General features: G+C 33.9%; 1 protein-coding gene across 13 annotated transcripts in view; it reads left to right on the top strand.

Annotated features, from left to right (window-relative positions):
- LOC105228775 (obscurin) overlaps positions 1–19087 on the top strand; it is a 369554-nt gene that overhangs the window by 320770 nt on the left and 29697 nt on the right. For all 13 annotated transcript variants that reach the window (XM_049451168.1, XM_049451169.1, XM_049451171.1 and 10 more), the window contains 3 exons: positions 1086–1271; positions 15793–16030; positions 16101–16682. In XM_049451168.1, coding sequence (XP_049307125.1) covers positions 1086–1271; positions 15793–16030; positions 16101–16682 — 1006 coding nt within the window. The remainder of the gene's footprint in view (positions 1–1085; positions 1272–15792; positions 16031–16100; positions 16683–19087) is intronic.

Genomic DNA, 19087 nt, shown 5'->3' with positions numbered 1-19087 from the left:
TTATCCAAACGTCAAATAGCTCGTGAAATGGGCATAAGTGATTGGAGCATGCGCGATATAACTAAAAATTATAGGAATTTTAATTCATTAGCTCGAAAAAGGGCAGTGGACGTCCGAAAAAAGTAAAACCTCGTCACGAACGACAAATTAAACGGATGTGCATTAGTGATCGCTTTCAACTGGAGTAATATACTTCTCATTCCACGAATGAAGAAACAGCGACTAGAGTGGGCAAAGTCACTAAAACGGATTGGGGAAATGTTATTTTTTCCGACGAATCCAAATTTAATTTATTTGGACCTGCCGGAAATGCCACAGTGTGTTGCCCACGTTTTACCAAATATTAAACAGCAGCCCCTTGCCATAGAGCCAAAACGGTAACTAAAGCATAAAAATATTGAAATATATTTTTCAATAATTCATTACAAACACTTACAGGTTACAAAACAAAAAGTGTTTTATGGAATTGCGTATCTCACGAAACAGTCCAGATCTCAACCCAATTGAGAACTGCTGGCATTACACACAATATATGGGCGAAAGGATAACAGAAAAGCGCTCAAAAAGTCTAAAAGGAATGGAAAAAATTATTGAAGCTGTGTGGAAAGAAGAAATTAACAAAAGTTATCCTCTATGTTTGTTTGAATCCATGCCTAAACGAATAGCCGAGGTTATGAGGAGGAGGGGGGTTCCACAAAATACTAAGAACATTTTTGTACAAAAAATGTTATTTTGATTTGTTGTGTATTACTAAATAAATATCAAAAATTACATTATTGTTCATAACAATGTTCGCTTTAACCATTAAATATTTTTTTAATTTGGTTTACAAATTCATATAATATATATAATTTTAAACTTTTAAAATAATTCACAGCATTAAAAGCTTTTGGCATGATCGGTAAATGTGAAAACAAAAACTTTTTAGCCTTCCTTCATATACGAGTATATACATACATACATTGGATAAAATGAACATACGATTTTTTATATTGTTCCAAAATACAAATAGGAATATAGCATTTATCTTTCACGCCGAGTTGAAATTATTCTTGTTCTTAAAATACATTGTTTTTCATTAACAGATTTTTACGACGAGAAAACGATTGCAATTATGGAGTCAAAAATCATAACACCGAGTTAATGTGGTTTGTATATGGTTATCCAAAACCAAAGATGACATACTATTTTGATGACACACTGATAGAATCTGGAGGGAGGTTTGACTACAGCTATACACGAAATGGACAAGCAACTCTCTTCATAAATAAGTAAGTAAATTCTTTAATGTGACTGACGTAATAATACAGTTAATAGTTTTTAATTAATAAACAATATTATAAGTTGCATATGTAATACATGTAATCTATGCGACATCTCTTTGCTCTGTCAATTAATTCTTTGTAAAACAAGACTAAAAAATTCAGTTTTAGGTTTAGTTCTTAGTTGATTTTTTTCTAAAATATGTCTAACTTGTTTCATCCCTCTATCACCTGTCGCATTACAGCTTATGACAATCTTCTAATGTGTAAGTTGAATTCCAGGTTAATATTTGTTCGACAGTCTATCTGTTTTTCTACTCGTCCATCAAAGCAAGCAATAATTAGAGCAGAAATTGTTAAATCGTGAAAAAACTTGGTATACGTGTTCATGAGGAGTGATTACCGACTCAATAAATATGTCAGAAACACAAAAGGATCAATGTGGTTCAGCAGGACGTTATAGAAATCGATGTAAAAGTGGGAGGGAAGGTCTGGAAGCGCTTCACAAGAATAGATGTATAAATTGGACAGTGGGCCTACCTTAAAGCGAAATGTCAAATCCAGGCAGGTCCGGCCGAAGACAAAATGTCAAATTCTGCGCCCATTCTAAGCATATTTTGCCATAACAATAAAATTAATAGCTTTTAAAATTTATTAAAAAGGAGAAACGCAATCGGAGTCAAAGCAATTCAATTTTGCAATTGCAATTTTGTTACGACACTCTGCAGTTTTTTTTCATTAATGTTGATAACCTAAAAAATGAATATCTGACCGCTGTATATTTGTAAATGAAAAATAAAAACAATTCAATTCAGTTATTCTCCACGAAAAGGTGAATAATTATTAAAATGCTCATCAGTTTTGACTTACATATATTACCGTGACAGAAATGTAAGGGCTGGTGTTGCCCATAAGAAAAGACCTTTGTGAACAGTCAAATCCATTTGAACTCCCTAAAATCAAGTAAGCAAAAGTTTTACTAAAAATTAAATGGCTTTTAAACAAGGCTTGTGACAGATTCATAAGTAGTTTTCATTTAAAAAAGAAAGCATTTTATTTTTTTTTTTAATGATATGAAAGAACATGCAGGTTTTAAAAGTTATGAACACCCTTTTTGTTCGTAGCAGATAAAACACAAATATCTGAAGAGGAACAAAACATTTCAAATTTTTAATTCCCAAGAATAATATATTATACCGATTCCTTATGTTTATGTTTCCTAAAGTCCCTTAATGTTATATTATATTTGCTGTTTTCAAATTGTAGTTTGCTTCGTCCAGTTTCGGATTTTTTCCCCTGAGGCTAAACAAATTTTTCACCATCCATGAGTTGATATCGATAGTACCGAATTTCAAAACTTCACCCAAAATGCAGTTGAGTTGAAAACCGTATCCGGGTAATAATTAATAAATAAAATTTATTGTAATATATGTATATATTGGGTAGTCGAAAAAATCTTTTCGTATTTCTAATCAAACATCAACTTATTTTATACTAGTAAATACTTTTTGCCATTTTTCCGCTAGAGACATTATTCCATCAGTGTAATGTCGAACGGAACGGAAGCGAGCGAACCATTGTTGTCCTATGTCTCCGCAAACTTCAGAAATTTCTTTGGTGACTTGCGTGGCATTCTTCTTTTTTTTATACAAAAATTTCAAAGTATAGCGAATTTCTTCGTTATTTTCATTCATTTTTGAACAACTGTAACTTTTTTTCAACTTCCTAGAATTTAATTATTTTTTGAAGCATAAAATCTCATCCTTCCAACACTATGTGATTGGTACCACTGGAGATATACGACCGCAACGAATATCTATTGACAAAATACGAAAAGACTTTTTCGACTACCAATATTATCGTCCTTTTAATTTGTTTTAAATTAGACACAACTGTTTTATTATTTAGAGTTTGTGTCATTTAATTTTCAATTGATAATGTAGCCAAGCCTGTCAGTCGTTCTCAACAAATTATAGAGGGCAGATAATTTTTTTTAATGTTTCAATTAGAGAAAGTGCTTTCTCTACTAGTTACGGACATAGGAAGTGTTACCAACACCCGCATTGCCGTAAAGAAATTAAGAACGATATCTACTAATTGGTTAAAACAAATATAATTCAAAACGTCCATTGGTGTAGGTTTACGACAGCTTTTTTTGCCAGTAGCTTGTATTTCGTTCAAGAATGTTCATAAATGACTATGTATAGTATGACACACACACAAGTTTTAGTAACTTTTTTCAACTTAACTGCAACCGATTGAAGACAATATACGAGGTATGACAATTAAGTAATGACACTGATTCCATAAAAACCGTAAATTTGAAAATTATTCTACAACTCTGCCATCCCATTGGACAGCTATACAGCGATTCCAGCGCGTTTTCCATGCTTTGTAACATTTCTGGAACGCTTCGACTGGGATGTCCGTAATCGACTCAAAATGGGTTCATTTGACCCCCGATTTTGTTTTAGGAAACAAAAAAAGTCACAGGGTGACATGTCGGACGAATAAGGCGGCTGTTTCAACAATGCGATCCCTTTAGAGGCCAAATACTGGGACATGCTGAGGGCGGTGTGGCACGGCGCGTTGTCGCGGTGAAGGATCCAGTTACGAGCGATGTCTGGGTACACCCTGTTGACTCGTTTTCGCAATCTTTCGAGTACTTGGTAATAGTAGACTTGATTCACAGTTTTCCTCGGTGGAACGAATTCTTTGTGGACGATTCCACGGCTATCAAAAAAGGCAATAATCATCGTTTTCTCCTTTGACTTGACAACTTGTCGCAGCAGGCGAACTAAACAAGCTAGAGCGATGGTACATATATTTATAAATGGAGAGGGGAAGAATGTCGAAAAAAGAGAAAGGGAAGATCACAGGTTTACCACAGGCGCGGCAATAAAATCAGTCTCATTACTCAATTGTCAAACCTCGTAGTATCAATTATGACAAAACAGAAATTAATTTTAAGATTTTGCTAACCATCGCAAATTGGCTCATTTTTCCCCTCATAAATAAACTGCCTTTTTTTGAAGATATCTAATAATTTCATAAATATGTATGAATGTGATATTTTATGTGCAAATCAACGAAATACTCGTAATCAACGCATACTATGTAGCAGCGTACACCATACAACTACAACCACTACGTGTAGGTGCTACTATTAAAAAATAATAATATACATATGCATATTTAATATGAAACTATGACTTTGAGATATTATATACATATTGAGTAAATGAAATAAAAATACTAAAAATAATATTAAAATATGTGAAGAAATTTTTCCATAATGCCGCCCAAGGTCTATATGGACATGTCGGCCTTTATCTCAGAAATTACTCATATAATCCAAATTAATATTATAAATGCGAAAGTACATAACTCTGTCTGTCTGTTACTCTTTCACTCCTAAACGGATGAACGGATTTTGATGAAATTCGGTATGATGATAATTGATAACCTAGAAATGTTCATAGGCTATAAATAATCACGCCATCGTTCTTAGGGGGTAGGAAGTAGGCAGAAAACTGAATTGAGTTAGTGATTTTTTTATGGTTTTTGCTGGGAGTTTTGCTCTATCATGCCAAAACGGCTGAACGGATTTTGATGAAATTTAGTTAGGAGATAGATAGTACTTAGTTACATTTTTATTATTAGGTAGTTAAGTCGGAGAACTTAAAACATAGAGAAGGTGCAGGTTCGATGTCGAACATTTTATACATTATAGTACGGAATTCACCTCACAACCACAGAATTCACGATGTGGAATTTTAACATTTTTAACAGTTCTCTCACATACTCAAACAGAGAATATGAAGATAAATATATGTATGTATTTTCGGCATATAATGACATGGCATATATGTATGTATGTATGCCCAAGCATTAGAAATTAAATTTATCACAACAATATACATATACATACATACATCTTCTATCATATTAGTCTTATGTATCTGCACATGCTCATATGAATGTATGTATACGCATGTGCGCGTTCAGAAATCAAATAATGATGTTATCACTTATCAATGTTTTACATGTGGTTAATTTACCAGAAGTAAAAATGAGTCAAAAGAATATATTTTGAGCTGCACCGAAATGTGTACTCTTTATTTATACTCTTAAGACTAACTTATTACATGGTTTTAACTTCTATTTATACTAGTTAGTATGTGTACTTATTACTAGTTGGTAGTTTGTTTACAGATTATATTATTTGTTTAGGTTCGTTTACATATTGTTTGCTTAGAAACATTTTCTTTGTTTTAAGCTGCATTCTCTTTACTGAAACAATAGGTTGTTTTGTTTTATTTTATTTTTTTTATTTCATTTTATTAAAGCTTACATAATAAACAAATTATTATATAAACTATAGTACGCAGCACTAGCATCATAGGCTTTCGGCTGACTGGTGGGATAATAGTTGGGTTCATTAAAAGCTGAGCAGAATCATCATTGTTGATAGAGATTATATAAGCTGTCTTCCATATTGTCTTTTTAAAAAGGCAGTCCAGATTCAGGCAATATGTTTTTTATCGGAGATGTTGGTAACAAATAGTCTTTTTCTTACATATTGACAATGTTGCTTAAATGAATACTTAGAGTCTAATATTAAGCCTAGGAACTTAAAACTATCTGTACAGATTAAATTTATATTATTAACGGTAAGTGTGGGTGTATTACAATGATGTTTCTTACAAATATGTAATAACTTAGATTTAGAGGAAGAAATTGACGTGCCCGAAGAAGCGAACCAATGGAATAAGAGAGATAAGATTTTAGAAAAGGAACACGTAACAACGGACAAATCAGAGGAATTAGAAAATAATACTAAATCATCAGCATAGTTTTGGTGACTGATATTAGGGAAGTCAGATAAAATTGTACTGATTTTGAAGAGCAAATTCGAAGGCTATATCTTGCGAATATAGTAGATTGCCACGAGGAGAATTGAGGAGAGAAATCGGAAAAAAGGAGGTTAAACTAGTGAACTTTTGAAATAACTTAAAGTGAAAGATTCATTAGGAGGGGAATAGGCACAAATAATGATGAGTTTATAAAAGTTAGAGTTCGATGTAATTATTTAAGTATCCGTACGTATTCCACTGAAGGATGGATAACATGGATAGAAAATAAAGAAAAAATAATAATGTGAGGTTATGGGAATTTATTGTTCCATCAACGAGGGTGACGGAGATGAACGGGAGGAGGAAGTTGGATGGGTGTTATGAGCAAGAGGGGAGATGGCAAAAGATGCCAGGGGAGATAAGATGTGTGAGGAGGGCGATGAGATGTGGGAAAGAGGAGAGAAAGATGGGGATGGGGAAGAATCCAAGGATGGAGGGTATAGAAGAGGGGAGTTCTTTGAAGTTTCTGGAAGTTCTATGTGATGCAATGGATTGTTGGTGGAGGATGAATCGTTGTTAGTTTTTGTTGTTGTTGCGTTATTATTGAGGTTAGAGTTTTTTGATATTGAAATATTATCTTTGTTATTAGGATTTTTTGAGTTTGTATTTATATCGTTAGTTTGCATTTTTGCCACGTTGGCGAAGAAGAAGGGGGATGGGGTGGAAGGAAGTTGATTTTTATACATGGTAATGGCGTCACGCATGGTGCATTTGTGTATAGTTTTAATTTTTAATATTCCTTTCGATTGAATAAATTTAGGGCAAGCATTTGAGGTCGAGGGGTGTTCACCTGCGCAGTTAGCGCAGTAAACTCTGGTGCAATCAGAAGGAGCAGAGTGGTTAGGAGGAAGGTTGCAAATGACACAGGAAGGATTTTTTACGCAGTGTTTAGCGGTGTGTCCTAATAGCTGACAAGTTTTGCAGCGCATAGGATTAGGGTAGTACGGACGGACATCAAGGGTTCTCCAGGCTACATCAATTCTGTTAGGAAGTGTATATTTATTGAATGTTAATAATACGGCACCAGTAGGTACACGAACGCCTTTAACTATTTTGTTAAACTTGTGGACTGCAGAGACACCTTGTTCCTTGAGACCTTCAATTATTTCATCGTCGCTAAGTTGGCAAATAAAGGGGGCATAAATTGTGCCCTAGACTGAGTTAAGGGTGCTGTGAAGAGCAACTTCAACAGCACCTGCACCGGGTAGATTCTTAGTAAAAAGGAATTTATCAGCAATTTTTTGATTTTTTACAAGGAGGAGTAGGCTGCCATCGCGAAGTGACGAGACGTTGTTAATATCTTTACTGATAGATTGAATACCTTTATAAGTCGCGAAGCAGGAGATGGAAGTGATAGGTTTACTGGCATCCCGCGACTTAATGACGAGGTATTTGGGGTCATCCTTCTTTGTTATGGGGAGTTCCGGAAATGGGTCCAACGTTGTTTGTTCAGGCTTTTTTCTTTTAGTCTTCTGGGCTGAGGATAATAGGGCAAACCTATTATCACCCAGATTGTTGGCCCCAGGGGTCATTGTGAAAATATTACTTCTTATGTATGCAAAAATGTATGAATGTAGCACAAGTTAATAAGAAGAAATAAACACAACGAGAAATTAACAGTAAAAAAGTTATTTGTGCACAACTGTAAAGTAGCGTTAAAACACAGACACCGCTAGAATGACCGCGAGAGAAAAAGAAAAATGCGACCGTACGATTTGACAACTCGGTTGCGACTGGGTTGTTTTGTTGTTTGTTACTATTATAAGGAATACGTTCCTTAACTCGCGCATTGATCTGCATGTTCATACATGCATATATACTTATATGTACATACATATATTTGTATACACCTCCGAACAAATAATGCACAAGCGTTTGTATGCTACATACATATGCGTACACATGTGAATATGTCACCAACAAAAAATTTAAGAATTGTTCTACTAAAACAACAATTGTCTAAATAGCAGAATTTGAATATATGAGTACAATTTTAGACAGATTCTTCTTCAAATATAATACAATTGCTAAGTATTTGGATTAGAAGCAGTGATGGTACATAATTTTTTGGAAAATCCCCACCAAAGAAGAAAAAAATCTCCACTTTTCCCTACGCTGTTTAAAATTTTTCCCCACAAAATTCCCTACAAGTTTTACCCAAAGTGTATTCAACAAAGTGAACTAAGTATTTGACTTACGCTTATTTGACAATAAAATAGTAAACAATTCATGTATTTGTTTATATTAACCCGTGTGTTTTTTTTTTGATCTTGAACAATATGAAGCCACTTGCTTTACATACATACGAGTATATATGATAAATATAAACGTAATAGAAATAGAGACAACCAATTTATTTGTTTTCAACGTTATAATGAATTCATATTTATTTTACAAACAATTACATACGTGTAAAAAACCAAAACTATAGCACAGCATGTATAGCTTCCGATCAGTTGTTAAAATTTTCGCGCAAACAAGTTTGTCTTGAGACCTAATCAGTAGTAAAAACGTAAAATTTCTAGTTATCAAAATATGAGGGTTTATTACTTTTTTTCTTGAAGATTGGAAAGTAAGTTTAATGAGGGTACTGCATCGGGGCTTAGTCGTCTTCTTTTAAGGGGAGATTCTTTTATTTCCTCCGCCTTAAAATGTAGCCCACATATTCTCGATGACAAACTGAGTTGTACGCCACATACTTTTTCCCATTCCTTCCGTTGCGATTTGTCAGTTGGAGCACAAAACATTGGTAAGTTGCTTCCATGAGTTGTTTTGCATAGGCAACAAGTATTCGGCATTTTATTCAGTTATTTAAAAAAATATTGTTTTTCGTTTTGAAATTTGCTTACTTTTGAATTTCCGAATTTGAATTTTTGAATAAATGTAAGGGTTAAGTCAATGACAACATTCATGTCAAATAAGCGTAAAGAAAAATTAAATGTCATATACTTAGTTCACTTTGTTGAATACACTTTGGTTTTACCAATCATTTCTTACAATATTAAAAGAAAACAAAAAAGTTTGACTTAAAGTACAAAAGGTTAGACATTTATTATAATATTAAATATATATAATACATAAAAATATAATATGTGCACCATTGCCTTGTATGTGTACACATAAATTTATATATATATATATACATACAAATAAATAAAGAAAAAAATTCATTTAATTTAAATACATTTCATGTTTTAAATTAGACTAGCATAGGTACAACAAGAATGATCCAATCAAATGGATGGTTAACTAAGGCGACATTAATTTATTTGGTTTAAAAAAACTAAACAAACAAAAAACACGTAAACATATACTTTAAGCATGATGTAACCACAGTGCAAAAAAAAATATTAATGATGGTCGTAGAGTTCAGACGCTGTCATTTTTTTTAGATGCAATTCCTTGCACTGAAAAATGCAACAATTTAGATTTTCGTCTTGCAAAAAAGAGCGGATTATGCAAATCGAAGTTAAATTCGCATGGCTTAACTTATTTCTTTTTTTCGTACGAACATCTGTAGCTATAGAAAAAATTCTTTCGGAATCTGCATTGGCATGTGGTAGTGTAAAACAAACTTGGCTAATTTTGATATAGTAGGAAAAAGAAAATTGTCATTAAAGTTTTTCATTTTAGTGATATTGCTCCAAAACTCTTCAGTGCCCATCTTTAAAAGATTATCTTTTTCATCGCTCTTAAAATTAAACTCAAAAGTTCTCCACTCTTGTAGAAGAGCGTAAGCATCTACATTAAATCTGCTGCAAATATTTTTAAATGTGAAATCATTTTTGTTTCCTTTTACCCCCATTGCAATTTCGGGACTTAAAAACTCCATTTCTGTAAATATACCTGTTCCAAGGGGCAATCTTCGCTGTATTTCTTCTAAAGCAATAATGTAAAACTGCAGGCAATCCATTCTTACTTTATTTGCAGCAGCCTTCGGAATAGTTGTTAAGAGATCGATACACTCATGCCCAAAAAAAACTTCTTCGATTGGTAGAGAAATATGCGGTGATCTAACAGCACAAGTAGTATTAAGTTCCGACTTTTTAATGAAATTTTGACCTAGACTCAAAAATAATTTTTCTGATTCCCGTTGTAGAACATGTATTAGTGGCACTTTGGACTGAAAAAGTGCATTTAGAGTATTAAAATAGTTGAGGACATACTTAAGAAAAAGTAAATAAGCTCTATTACACTCGTTATTGAGTTCAAACGAAATAATTTCTGTAGATTTCAACTTATCTTGCGCTACAGCTTGCTTGAAAAATTCTATAAGCACTTCCCAGTTTTCTAAAACACTTTCGATGCACCTATGATGTGACAGCCATCTAGTTGCACACATCCTTAGGATTTTTTTCTTCCTCCCACCTAACATTTCCTGCACAGCTTCCAATTGCGCACATCTCTTGGAACTTCCAGAGACATACGAACCGATTTGCCGCAAAAGATCTTCGGGTGCTCTTGGCAGTGCTAAGCAAGCTTTACTTGCAATAATTGCGGCCGAATGGCAAATACATTTTACAACGACCACGTTTGGAATGTCATTAATCAACCTGGAGGCGAATGAATTGCATTTCCCGACCATAACATTTGCGCCGTCGCTGCACATGCCTTAAAAATACAAGGAATAAAAAACGACTTTAAAATTTATGTTTATACATACATATTCATATATGTGTGTAATGGTCATATTATTTTATTTACCAATTATGTTATTAAATGGAATTCCTAGGGATAAAATTAATTCCTTAAAAGTCTTGTACAGAGCATCTGCAGTGCAATCAGCTCCTATTGGTAGTAGATCCAACAACTTTACCACAACTCGTCCCTTTTCTTCGTCGTAAAACCTGGCCAGGATGCACATATGCTTATTGAGGCCGATATCTGTGCTCTTGTCGATCATTACTTTTAACTTATTTACCAAGTTTTCCTTTTCTTCTTTTGCTACTACATTTTTTATTATGCTGGTGCACTTTTTCTCCCAAGATCAACATTTTTTATAATTTCAGAATCCGGCACTATTTCTTTCAAAAGTGGGATTAGGTGATCTACCACTGTCAAAGCGACATTGTGTTCAGCGAAAAACATGCTGAGTCTTATTTCAAATTTTTTTTTATCTACATCCCCTTCTGCATTTACGTTTCTCTTAAAAAAAGTATTCAATTTGCTCGTTTTGCTTAAAGCTTTCACATTTTTCTGGTGTGCTTTTGTTTCTGCGTGTTTCAATAAATCAGACTTGCCGCAATTTAAAATTTTGTTGCAGGCAGCGCATTTGCATTTAAACGACTCACCGGCCAAAGCTTGTAACCAACCCTTGAATCTTTCGTCTCCTAGCCACTTATTTGTAAACTTTTGTTTGCGATATTTGCGGCTCTTTCCAATACTCTCGTCCGATTCTGTTGAAGAACTCATTTCTGTAAAAATGGTTTTTATCAATAAAATCAAAAGCTTTTAAATTTACTTCAGACTTACCTCACAAGAAGTCAGCAATCAAATTAAAAGCGGCAAACGAATTATATGCGACGCCAGCATTGCTGCCATACAAATACTTTTTCAGAGTGCTGCCTTTGACAACGTGAAGTTGAAACCGATTTAATGCTGCCATTCGAACATATTCTTGATAAAAAGTTGCCAAATAGACTTATTTACATTTTGACCGAAAAAAAATTACATAGAAATTTCGATTTTGCTTTGTCGAAAAATCCCTGCATTTTACTTATATATAAAAATCTGTCCTTTTTTCCCCACGTCCATTTTTTCGACTTAAATCCCTACGTGTAGGGAATTTTCCCTACGTGTACCAACACTGATTAGAAGAAAAGAACTGCAACCAAATACGCAGTGAAATAGATTATAACTGGCTCAGTAATCAGTCGTTCAGTATGTATTATACCACGTGCATCCCAAAATACTGATGTCATGTTTTTCGTCTTTCCATGCCTGAGGACCGGTTCGTCATGCGCAGTCCACCAGAAAGACTGTCGATTGGAAGCCAGTGGGAAATGATGGAGCTATGTTTCTATCACCGACACAAAAATTGGGCTTTATTCCAATTAGAGAGCACTCAAACACATTTGTTTCTAAAAAAAAAGAACAAAAGAAAACAATGTTTTTTGTTCATTTCAAAAATAATTTATTTTGGTCCAAGGGGATTTGTTTCAGCTAATATTTAAAAATTAGATCGCGTAAATGGGCACCTTTAGCTTTGACAGCTAAATGCACTCTTTTTTCGACATTTTCCATGACTTTGGCCAATGTTTCGGATGATATGGCGGCTGTTTCACGTCGAATGTTGGCTTTCAGTTGAGCTAAGGTCTTTGGCTTATTAGCGTATACCTTGGATTTCAAATAACCCCACAAATAAAAGTCTGGTGGCGTCAAATCTGGTGATCTCGGTGGCCAGTCAACATCACCATTTTTCGATATCAATCGCCCGGGGAAAAATGGTCGCAATAAATTGATTGTTGGTCGAGCTGTATGGCATGTAGCCCCGTCCTGTTGAAACCAGAAGTTATCCATGTCATTTTCGCGAATAATGGGTATCACAAAATCCGTTATCATGGCTCGATAACGCTCACCATTGACTGTTGTCGTGGCTCCATCATCGTCTTCGAAAAAATACGGTCCGATGATCATATTCGCGCAAACACCGCACCAAACTGTTACTTTTTGGTCGTAAAGAGGTTGTTCTTCAATTAATTGAGGATTTTCGGTGGCATAAAATCGGCAATTTTGCTTGTTTACGCCTCCATTCAACGAGAAATGTGCCTCGTCTGACATGATGAGTTTTCGCCAAAAGTTAAGTTCGTTTTCAGCCATTTCGATGGCCCATTTGCCAAAATTAAGGCGTCGCGGACAATCAGCTGGGTTTAGTTTTTGTGCCATTTGAATTTTATATGGAAACATCTTCAAATCAAATGCGTCGGAGAGTGGTGCGAGAGATGTCTAATTCCTGAGAGCGGCGATAACTCGATGTCGATGGAGTCTCCTCAATACTGGCTCGTACAGCTTCGATATTTTCATCAGAACGTCTTGTGCGTTGTCTGGATGCATGACTGGCATTACTGAGATTACCGGTGTTCACAAATTTTGCGTATAAAGACTTAATTGTGTTCTTAACTGGAGCACTTTTCACTTTATTTTTTTTGCGAAACGCACGTTGAGTTAACACAATTGAAAAGTTATTTTGAATATAAAGCTGAACAATTTCAGCGCGTTCTTTTGGAGTGTACTGTTCCATGGTATAAATTGTCTTCGAATGACGCTTCTAACGCGGTATGACATTAGCCGATTTGTCAGCGCTGTTAAAAGTTACAGCGTTGCCAGATGGGTCAACTTTAAATGGCCTACCCTGTAGTATTATCTATGCATCAGCCACAGTGAAGCGTGGACGGGTCCTCTAGTATAATATAATACATTATCTAAATAAAAATTCTCCTTTTTGATAGGTTAGCTTGATTTGAATATACGTATTTCGGACACCTAGCAAAACAATGAAACTAAGTGAGCACATCACTTATAATAACGGGTGATTTTTTTGAGGTTAGGATTTTCATGCATTAGTATTTGACAGATCACGTGGGATTTCAGACATGGTGTCAAAGAGAAAGATGCTCAGTATGCTTTGACATTTCATCATGAATAGACTTACTAACGAGCAACGCTTGCAAATCATTGAATTTTATTACCAAAATCAGTTGGCAGAAAATCCGCTTTTTTATCGACAAATTTTGTTCAGCGATGAGGCTCATTTCTGGTTGAATGGCTACGTAAATAAGCAAAATTGCCGCATTTGGGGTGAAGAGCAACCAGAAGCCGTTCAAGAACTGCCCATGCATCCCGAAAAATGCACTGTTTGGTGTGGTTTGTACGCTGGTGGAATCATTGGACCGTATTTTTTCAAAGATGCTGTTGGACGCAACGTTACGGTGAATGGCGATCGCTATCGTTCGATGCTAACAAACTTTTTGTTGCCAAAAATGGAAGAACTGAACTTGGTTGACATGTGGTTTCAACAAGATGGCGCTACATGCCACACAGCTCGCGATTCTATGGCCATTTTGAGGGAAAACTTCGGACAACAATTCATCTCAAGAAATGGACCCGTAAGTTGGCCACCAAGATCATGCGATTTAACGCCTTTAGACTATTTTTTGTGGGGCTACGTCAAGTCTAAAGTCTACAGAAATAAGCCAGCAACTATTCCAGCTTTGGAAGACAACATTTCCGAAGAAATTCGGGCTATTCCGGCCGAAATGCTCGAAAAAGTTGCCCAAAATTGGACTTTCCGAATGGACCACCTAAGACGCAGCCGCGGTCAACATTTAAATGAAATTATCTTCAAAAAGTAAATGTCATGAACCAATCTAACGTTTCAAATAAAGAACCGATGAGATTTTGCAAATTTTATGCGTTTTTTTTTTTAAAAAAAGTTATCAAGCTCTTAAAAAATCGCCCTATACTATGTACTCGTATATGTATATGTAATATGGATATGCGGAAAATGTCGACGAGATGCCACTATATTACAGATATGAGGTTTAAACCAAGAAATATTAAACACATCTTATAGTAGTTAAAATTTAATGCTTCTGGCATACTTGTTTAGTGAGTTAGTTTAGTAGTTTTCAACATAACCGTTATACGGGGAGTAAGCATTTTCCGTCAGGTGACATTGCAAAAAGATTTATCCTGAGCAAATTTGGTTGATATATCTTTAGTGAGGCGGGGTCAAATTCAATTTATCAAAAACCCACTGATGCCCTTCCCTACCTCAATTCGCTGTACCAAATTACTATTTTGTATCTCAATTTGTTGCTCAGTTATGGCATCTTATACGTGTTCGATTAACGGCATTTGGTGGGTAGTCGAAAAAGTCTTTTCGTAATTCTAATTAAACTTCAACTTCAAGGACCTGGCGGTGTCTATGCCAGTAAAGAAGAAGAAGAACTTTTTTCAACTTCCTCGAATTTAATTTTTTTTGGTTGAATGAAGCTTAAAATCTCACCTTTCTAACACTTTATGGTATGACATAATATGATTGGTAGCAACGACATACGTATATTGACAAAATACGAAAATACTTTTTCGACTACCCAACATATACATGTAACTCTATCTCGAATAGATTTAGTTTAGTTAGGTTGACACAACTCAGTATTGACATGTTGTAAAAAAGTGAGAGCCAGCTAATATTAAAAAAGTGAAAACAATTTTAAACAAATGAAAAAGTATAGATAAAAATTAAATTGAAATAATAATATTTCTTACCAATTATTAAATGTTCTTATCTTCACTTCTGTTTTTTTAAAAAATTTTACTTCCTTAAGTTTGTATGTTATTACTAGATAATATAGAAACCTTGTCATTAAAATAAGTTTTAAATTAGATGCACCAACATGTATAATTATTTAAAAACAGAGCTACTTTCAGGATCGTCTTATATGTACATATATATATACTAATTATATGTTATAATAGAACATTATAGTTAAGCTTGGAAAAAGTTTATTTTTTATCGAATAGCAAGTATTTGAATTTTTAAGTTCTAAAGAAATTCCACCCTGCTTTTAACAAAGTTTGTAACGCAAGATATTTCTTTTATTTGCGGAAAGGATGCTTGAGCGAGATGTTGGATGGTATGAAGCCGTTGCTACTAACGAATATGGGGAAGCTAGGCAGAGGGTAAAATTATTGATAGCTGATTATCCGCGCTTCCTAAAGCGTCCTGACGAAACTTATATAATGATGAGAAAAAATGGTCGCTTAGAAGCTCATATTGTTGGTGAGCCATTACCAGAAATCAGATGGTATAAAGACTGGCAACCTTTGGCCGACAATGCCCGAATAAAGGTCTGTATACAAAATGGAATAGTTTCTAAATTAACATTAATTCTGTAAACATTTTCTTGTTTCGTTGCAGACTAGTTATTATGAACCAAATATTTATGTACTTTCAATTAATGATGCAATAATTAAAGATGAGGGTCTTTATTCGGTTTGTGCTCGCAATGTGGCAGGATCTATAAGCACATCTGTGATGCTTCATATAGAGGATAATGAAGACAAATATATCTATAAAACATATGGAAGATTGCCATACATTCGAGCGAAACAAAACCGTTATTGTGATAAATACGATATAGGTGATGAATTAGGACGTGGTACACAAGGAATCACTTACCACGCTGTTGAACGTGCAACAGGTGATAACTACGCCGCGAAAATTATGTATGGTCGGCACGAATTACGACCGTTCATGTTAAATGAGTTAGAAATAATGAATGGCCTCAATCATAAAAATCTGATTCAACTACATGATGCTTATGACCTTGATAAAAATGTTACCTTAATTATCGAGTTAGCAGCTGGTGGAGAACTGGTTAAGGACAATTTACTTAAGCGAAACTATTACACTGAAAGAGATATTGCATACTACATAAGACAAGCATTATGGGGCTTAGACTATATGCACGATCATGGTTTTGGGCATATGGGGCTAACGGTAAGAGTTAATATTTTTAACAAAATACTCGTAAACTCAAAATGGACTAAATAAATTTAAGTACTAAAATTTTAAAGATTTTGGGTAGAAATATAAAAAAAAAATACTTAGTTAATTTGGCGAACCATTAATTCATAAGCATCAAAAACACATTTATTTTTTATTATTCCTATAGACACAATAATTTTATGAAACTTAAAACATTTTGAAAGCATTAATTTTGCACAATCCTATTCCGACATTTTTCTTCTTGTTTATTTTTTATTTGAAAGTGAGAAAAGTTTCTTACTCGTATTAGGAATAACGAACAATATTATACATATGTAGTTTAATATAATTTCAGATATTTTCGGCATTAAACTATAGTATATCCAGTATTATAAGATCCGTTAATTTGCTAAAATATCTTATGATACATACATATTAACCAATATATAAATGCACAGGAAGCTTAAAAATTTTATATTAGGTATTTCAGAAATAATAGAGTACTAACCCATTTTTTCTATATTTTGCATTACCACATATTATTACAAAAACACATGCTCTCTGAGTTTCTCTAAGGTACTTCATATCTAATCATCACTAATATAAGTACATATAAGAAGTAAATATGAGAAGATGAGTTTCAACAACATATTGCTAACAGAAAAGATAATCTCTGAGCTTCATTTCATTATACAAGGTGCGTTCCAAAGTAAACAGGACTTAACAAAAAACAGAACAAATGGTTTTTTCGGCAAAATCAATTTATTGTATTCAAAATAGTTTCCTTCTGCTTCAATGCAGCTTTTTGTACGATCCAAAAGCATGTCGGGCGAGTGTTTTAGCTCGTTGGCCGGTATTAGTGATGAGCGATATTTCACTACCGGTGATTTTTTCACTGTAATTGAAAAATCGCAAATCGCAACTGCGATCACTTTTTATAAATAGCAGTTCGAAAATGTGATCGCAGTTCGAACCTGTGAATTGCGATCGCAGCTCGAAACTGTGATCGCAGTTCGAACCTGTGATTTACGATAGCAGTTCGAACCTATGAATTTCGATCACAATAGCAAATAGCAAAAAAGTAACAACTTTCTTCAAGGTATTGTATATATCGTATATGCTATTTTTCGTCATATCGGTTTGAAGTTTTGAGTGTAAAGTGCCCTGGAGACGATCAAATAATTGCGTCAAACAGTGCATATGTGTTAGTGATGTTCAATCGTGTGTTGCCCGCAAACGTTCAAATTAACACGTCAAACATCAGTTTATTTTTGATCTTGTAGCGAACGGTCGTCATGTCATCGTCGGATGATGATTATCTTTTATTGGCATGCAATTCTTATGAAAAAAAAATGAAAAATTTTATTATTTTAATTTATTTGATTTGTTTTGATTTTATTTTATTTTAGTTTATTTATTTTATTTTATTTTATTTATTTTATTTTATTTTATTTGATTTTACTTTAATTATTTTATTATTGTAATTTATTTGATTTGATTTTATTTTATTTATTTTATTTTATTTGATTTTACTTTAATTATTTTAATTTATTTGATTTGATTTTATTTATTTTAAAATTTTACGCTTATTTCACTTAACTTTTTTCTTCTTCACTTCACTCTTTTTCGCTTCACTTCACTTTTCCGCAAGTATGTATGTCCTCTTCGCTTGAAGTCTTCACTGCAAATGAGTCATGCTTGTCAAACATGAGTGGAGACGATCAAATTATCGTCCGTCAAATAGAAATATCAAAAATTTTTGATTTTCATCAAACAGAGCCGACAACAAGTCGGTGTAGCGTACGTGTAGCCGACGAGAGCCGACGACACCAACACAATTAAAGTGTTTGACACAATTATTTGATCGTCTCCAGGGCACTTAACGTTCTTATAATTTTTGATAATGGTAGGAAATGTATCAAGGAAAAGAAGTGAAGTGTGATGTTTGAAGTGGTAGATGAAATATAATCAAAATGGAATATTTTAATTTGTTTTAATAAAATTTTTAAGTTTACTTATTGTTAAAACCAAATTTGAAAGCTTTTTGTGATGAAAACAAGAATTGTAACTAATTACTTTCAGAAAAAATGATGGAATAAAAAAATTACGGGTTTTTAATATTTTCCCAAAGATTAGGAAACTCGCGTTAATTATTTGGTCTTGAAAATATTAAAAGCGGGTATTCTAAACAAACAAATTATCAACCACACTAATGGTAATTCCTTCTAAGAAATGTGTGAAACCATCATACCAACATACAAATGAACTATGCAATACGCTCTAAGTGTCAGGTAGCCGAACCGCTCCAACATTTGCGAAAATGTAGTGAAAAGAAAGGCGGAAAAACTTGACTCGAGTTAAAAGAGCCAAAAGAGAATTTGCCGCCAATAACGACAAAATGTTTCCGTCGTTCCCAC

This window comes from Bactrocera dorsalis, chromosome 3 (genome assembly GCF_023373825.1).
Source record: "Bactrocera dorsalis isolate Fly_Bdor chromosome 3, ASM2337382v1, whole genome shotgun sequence".
In the NCBI taxonomy this organism is placed as follows: domain Eukaryota; kingdom Metazoa; phylum Arthropoda; class Insecta; order Diptera; family Tephritidae; genus Bactrocera; species Bactrocera dorsalis.
Note: the sequence above shows the minus strand (reverse complement) of the source record. Positions and strands in the feature narration are given on the sequence as shown.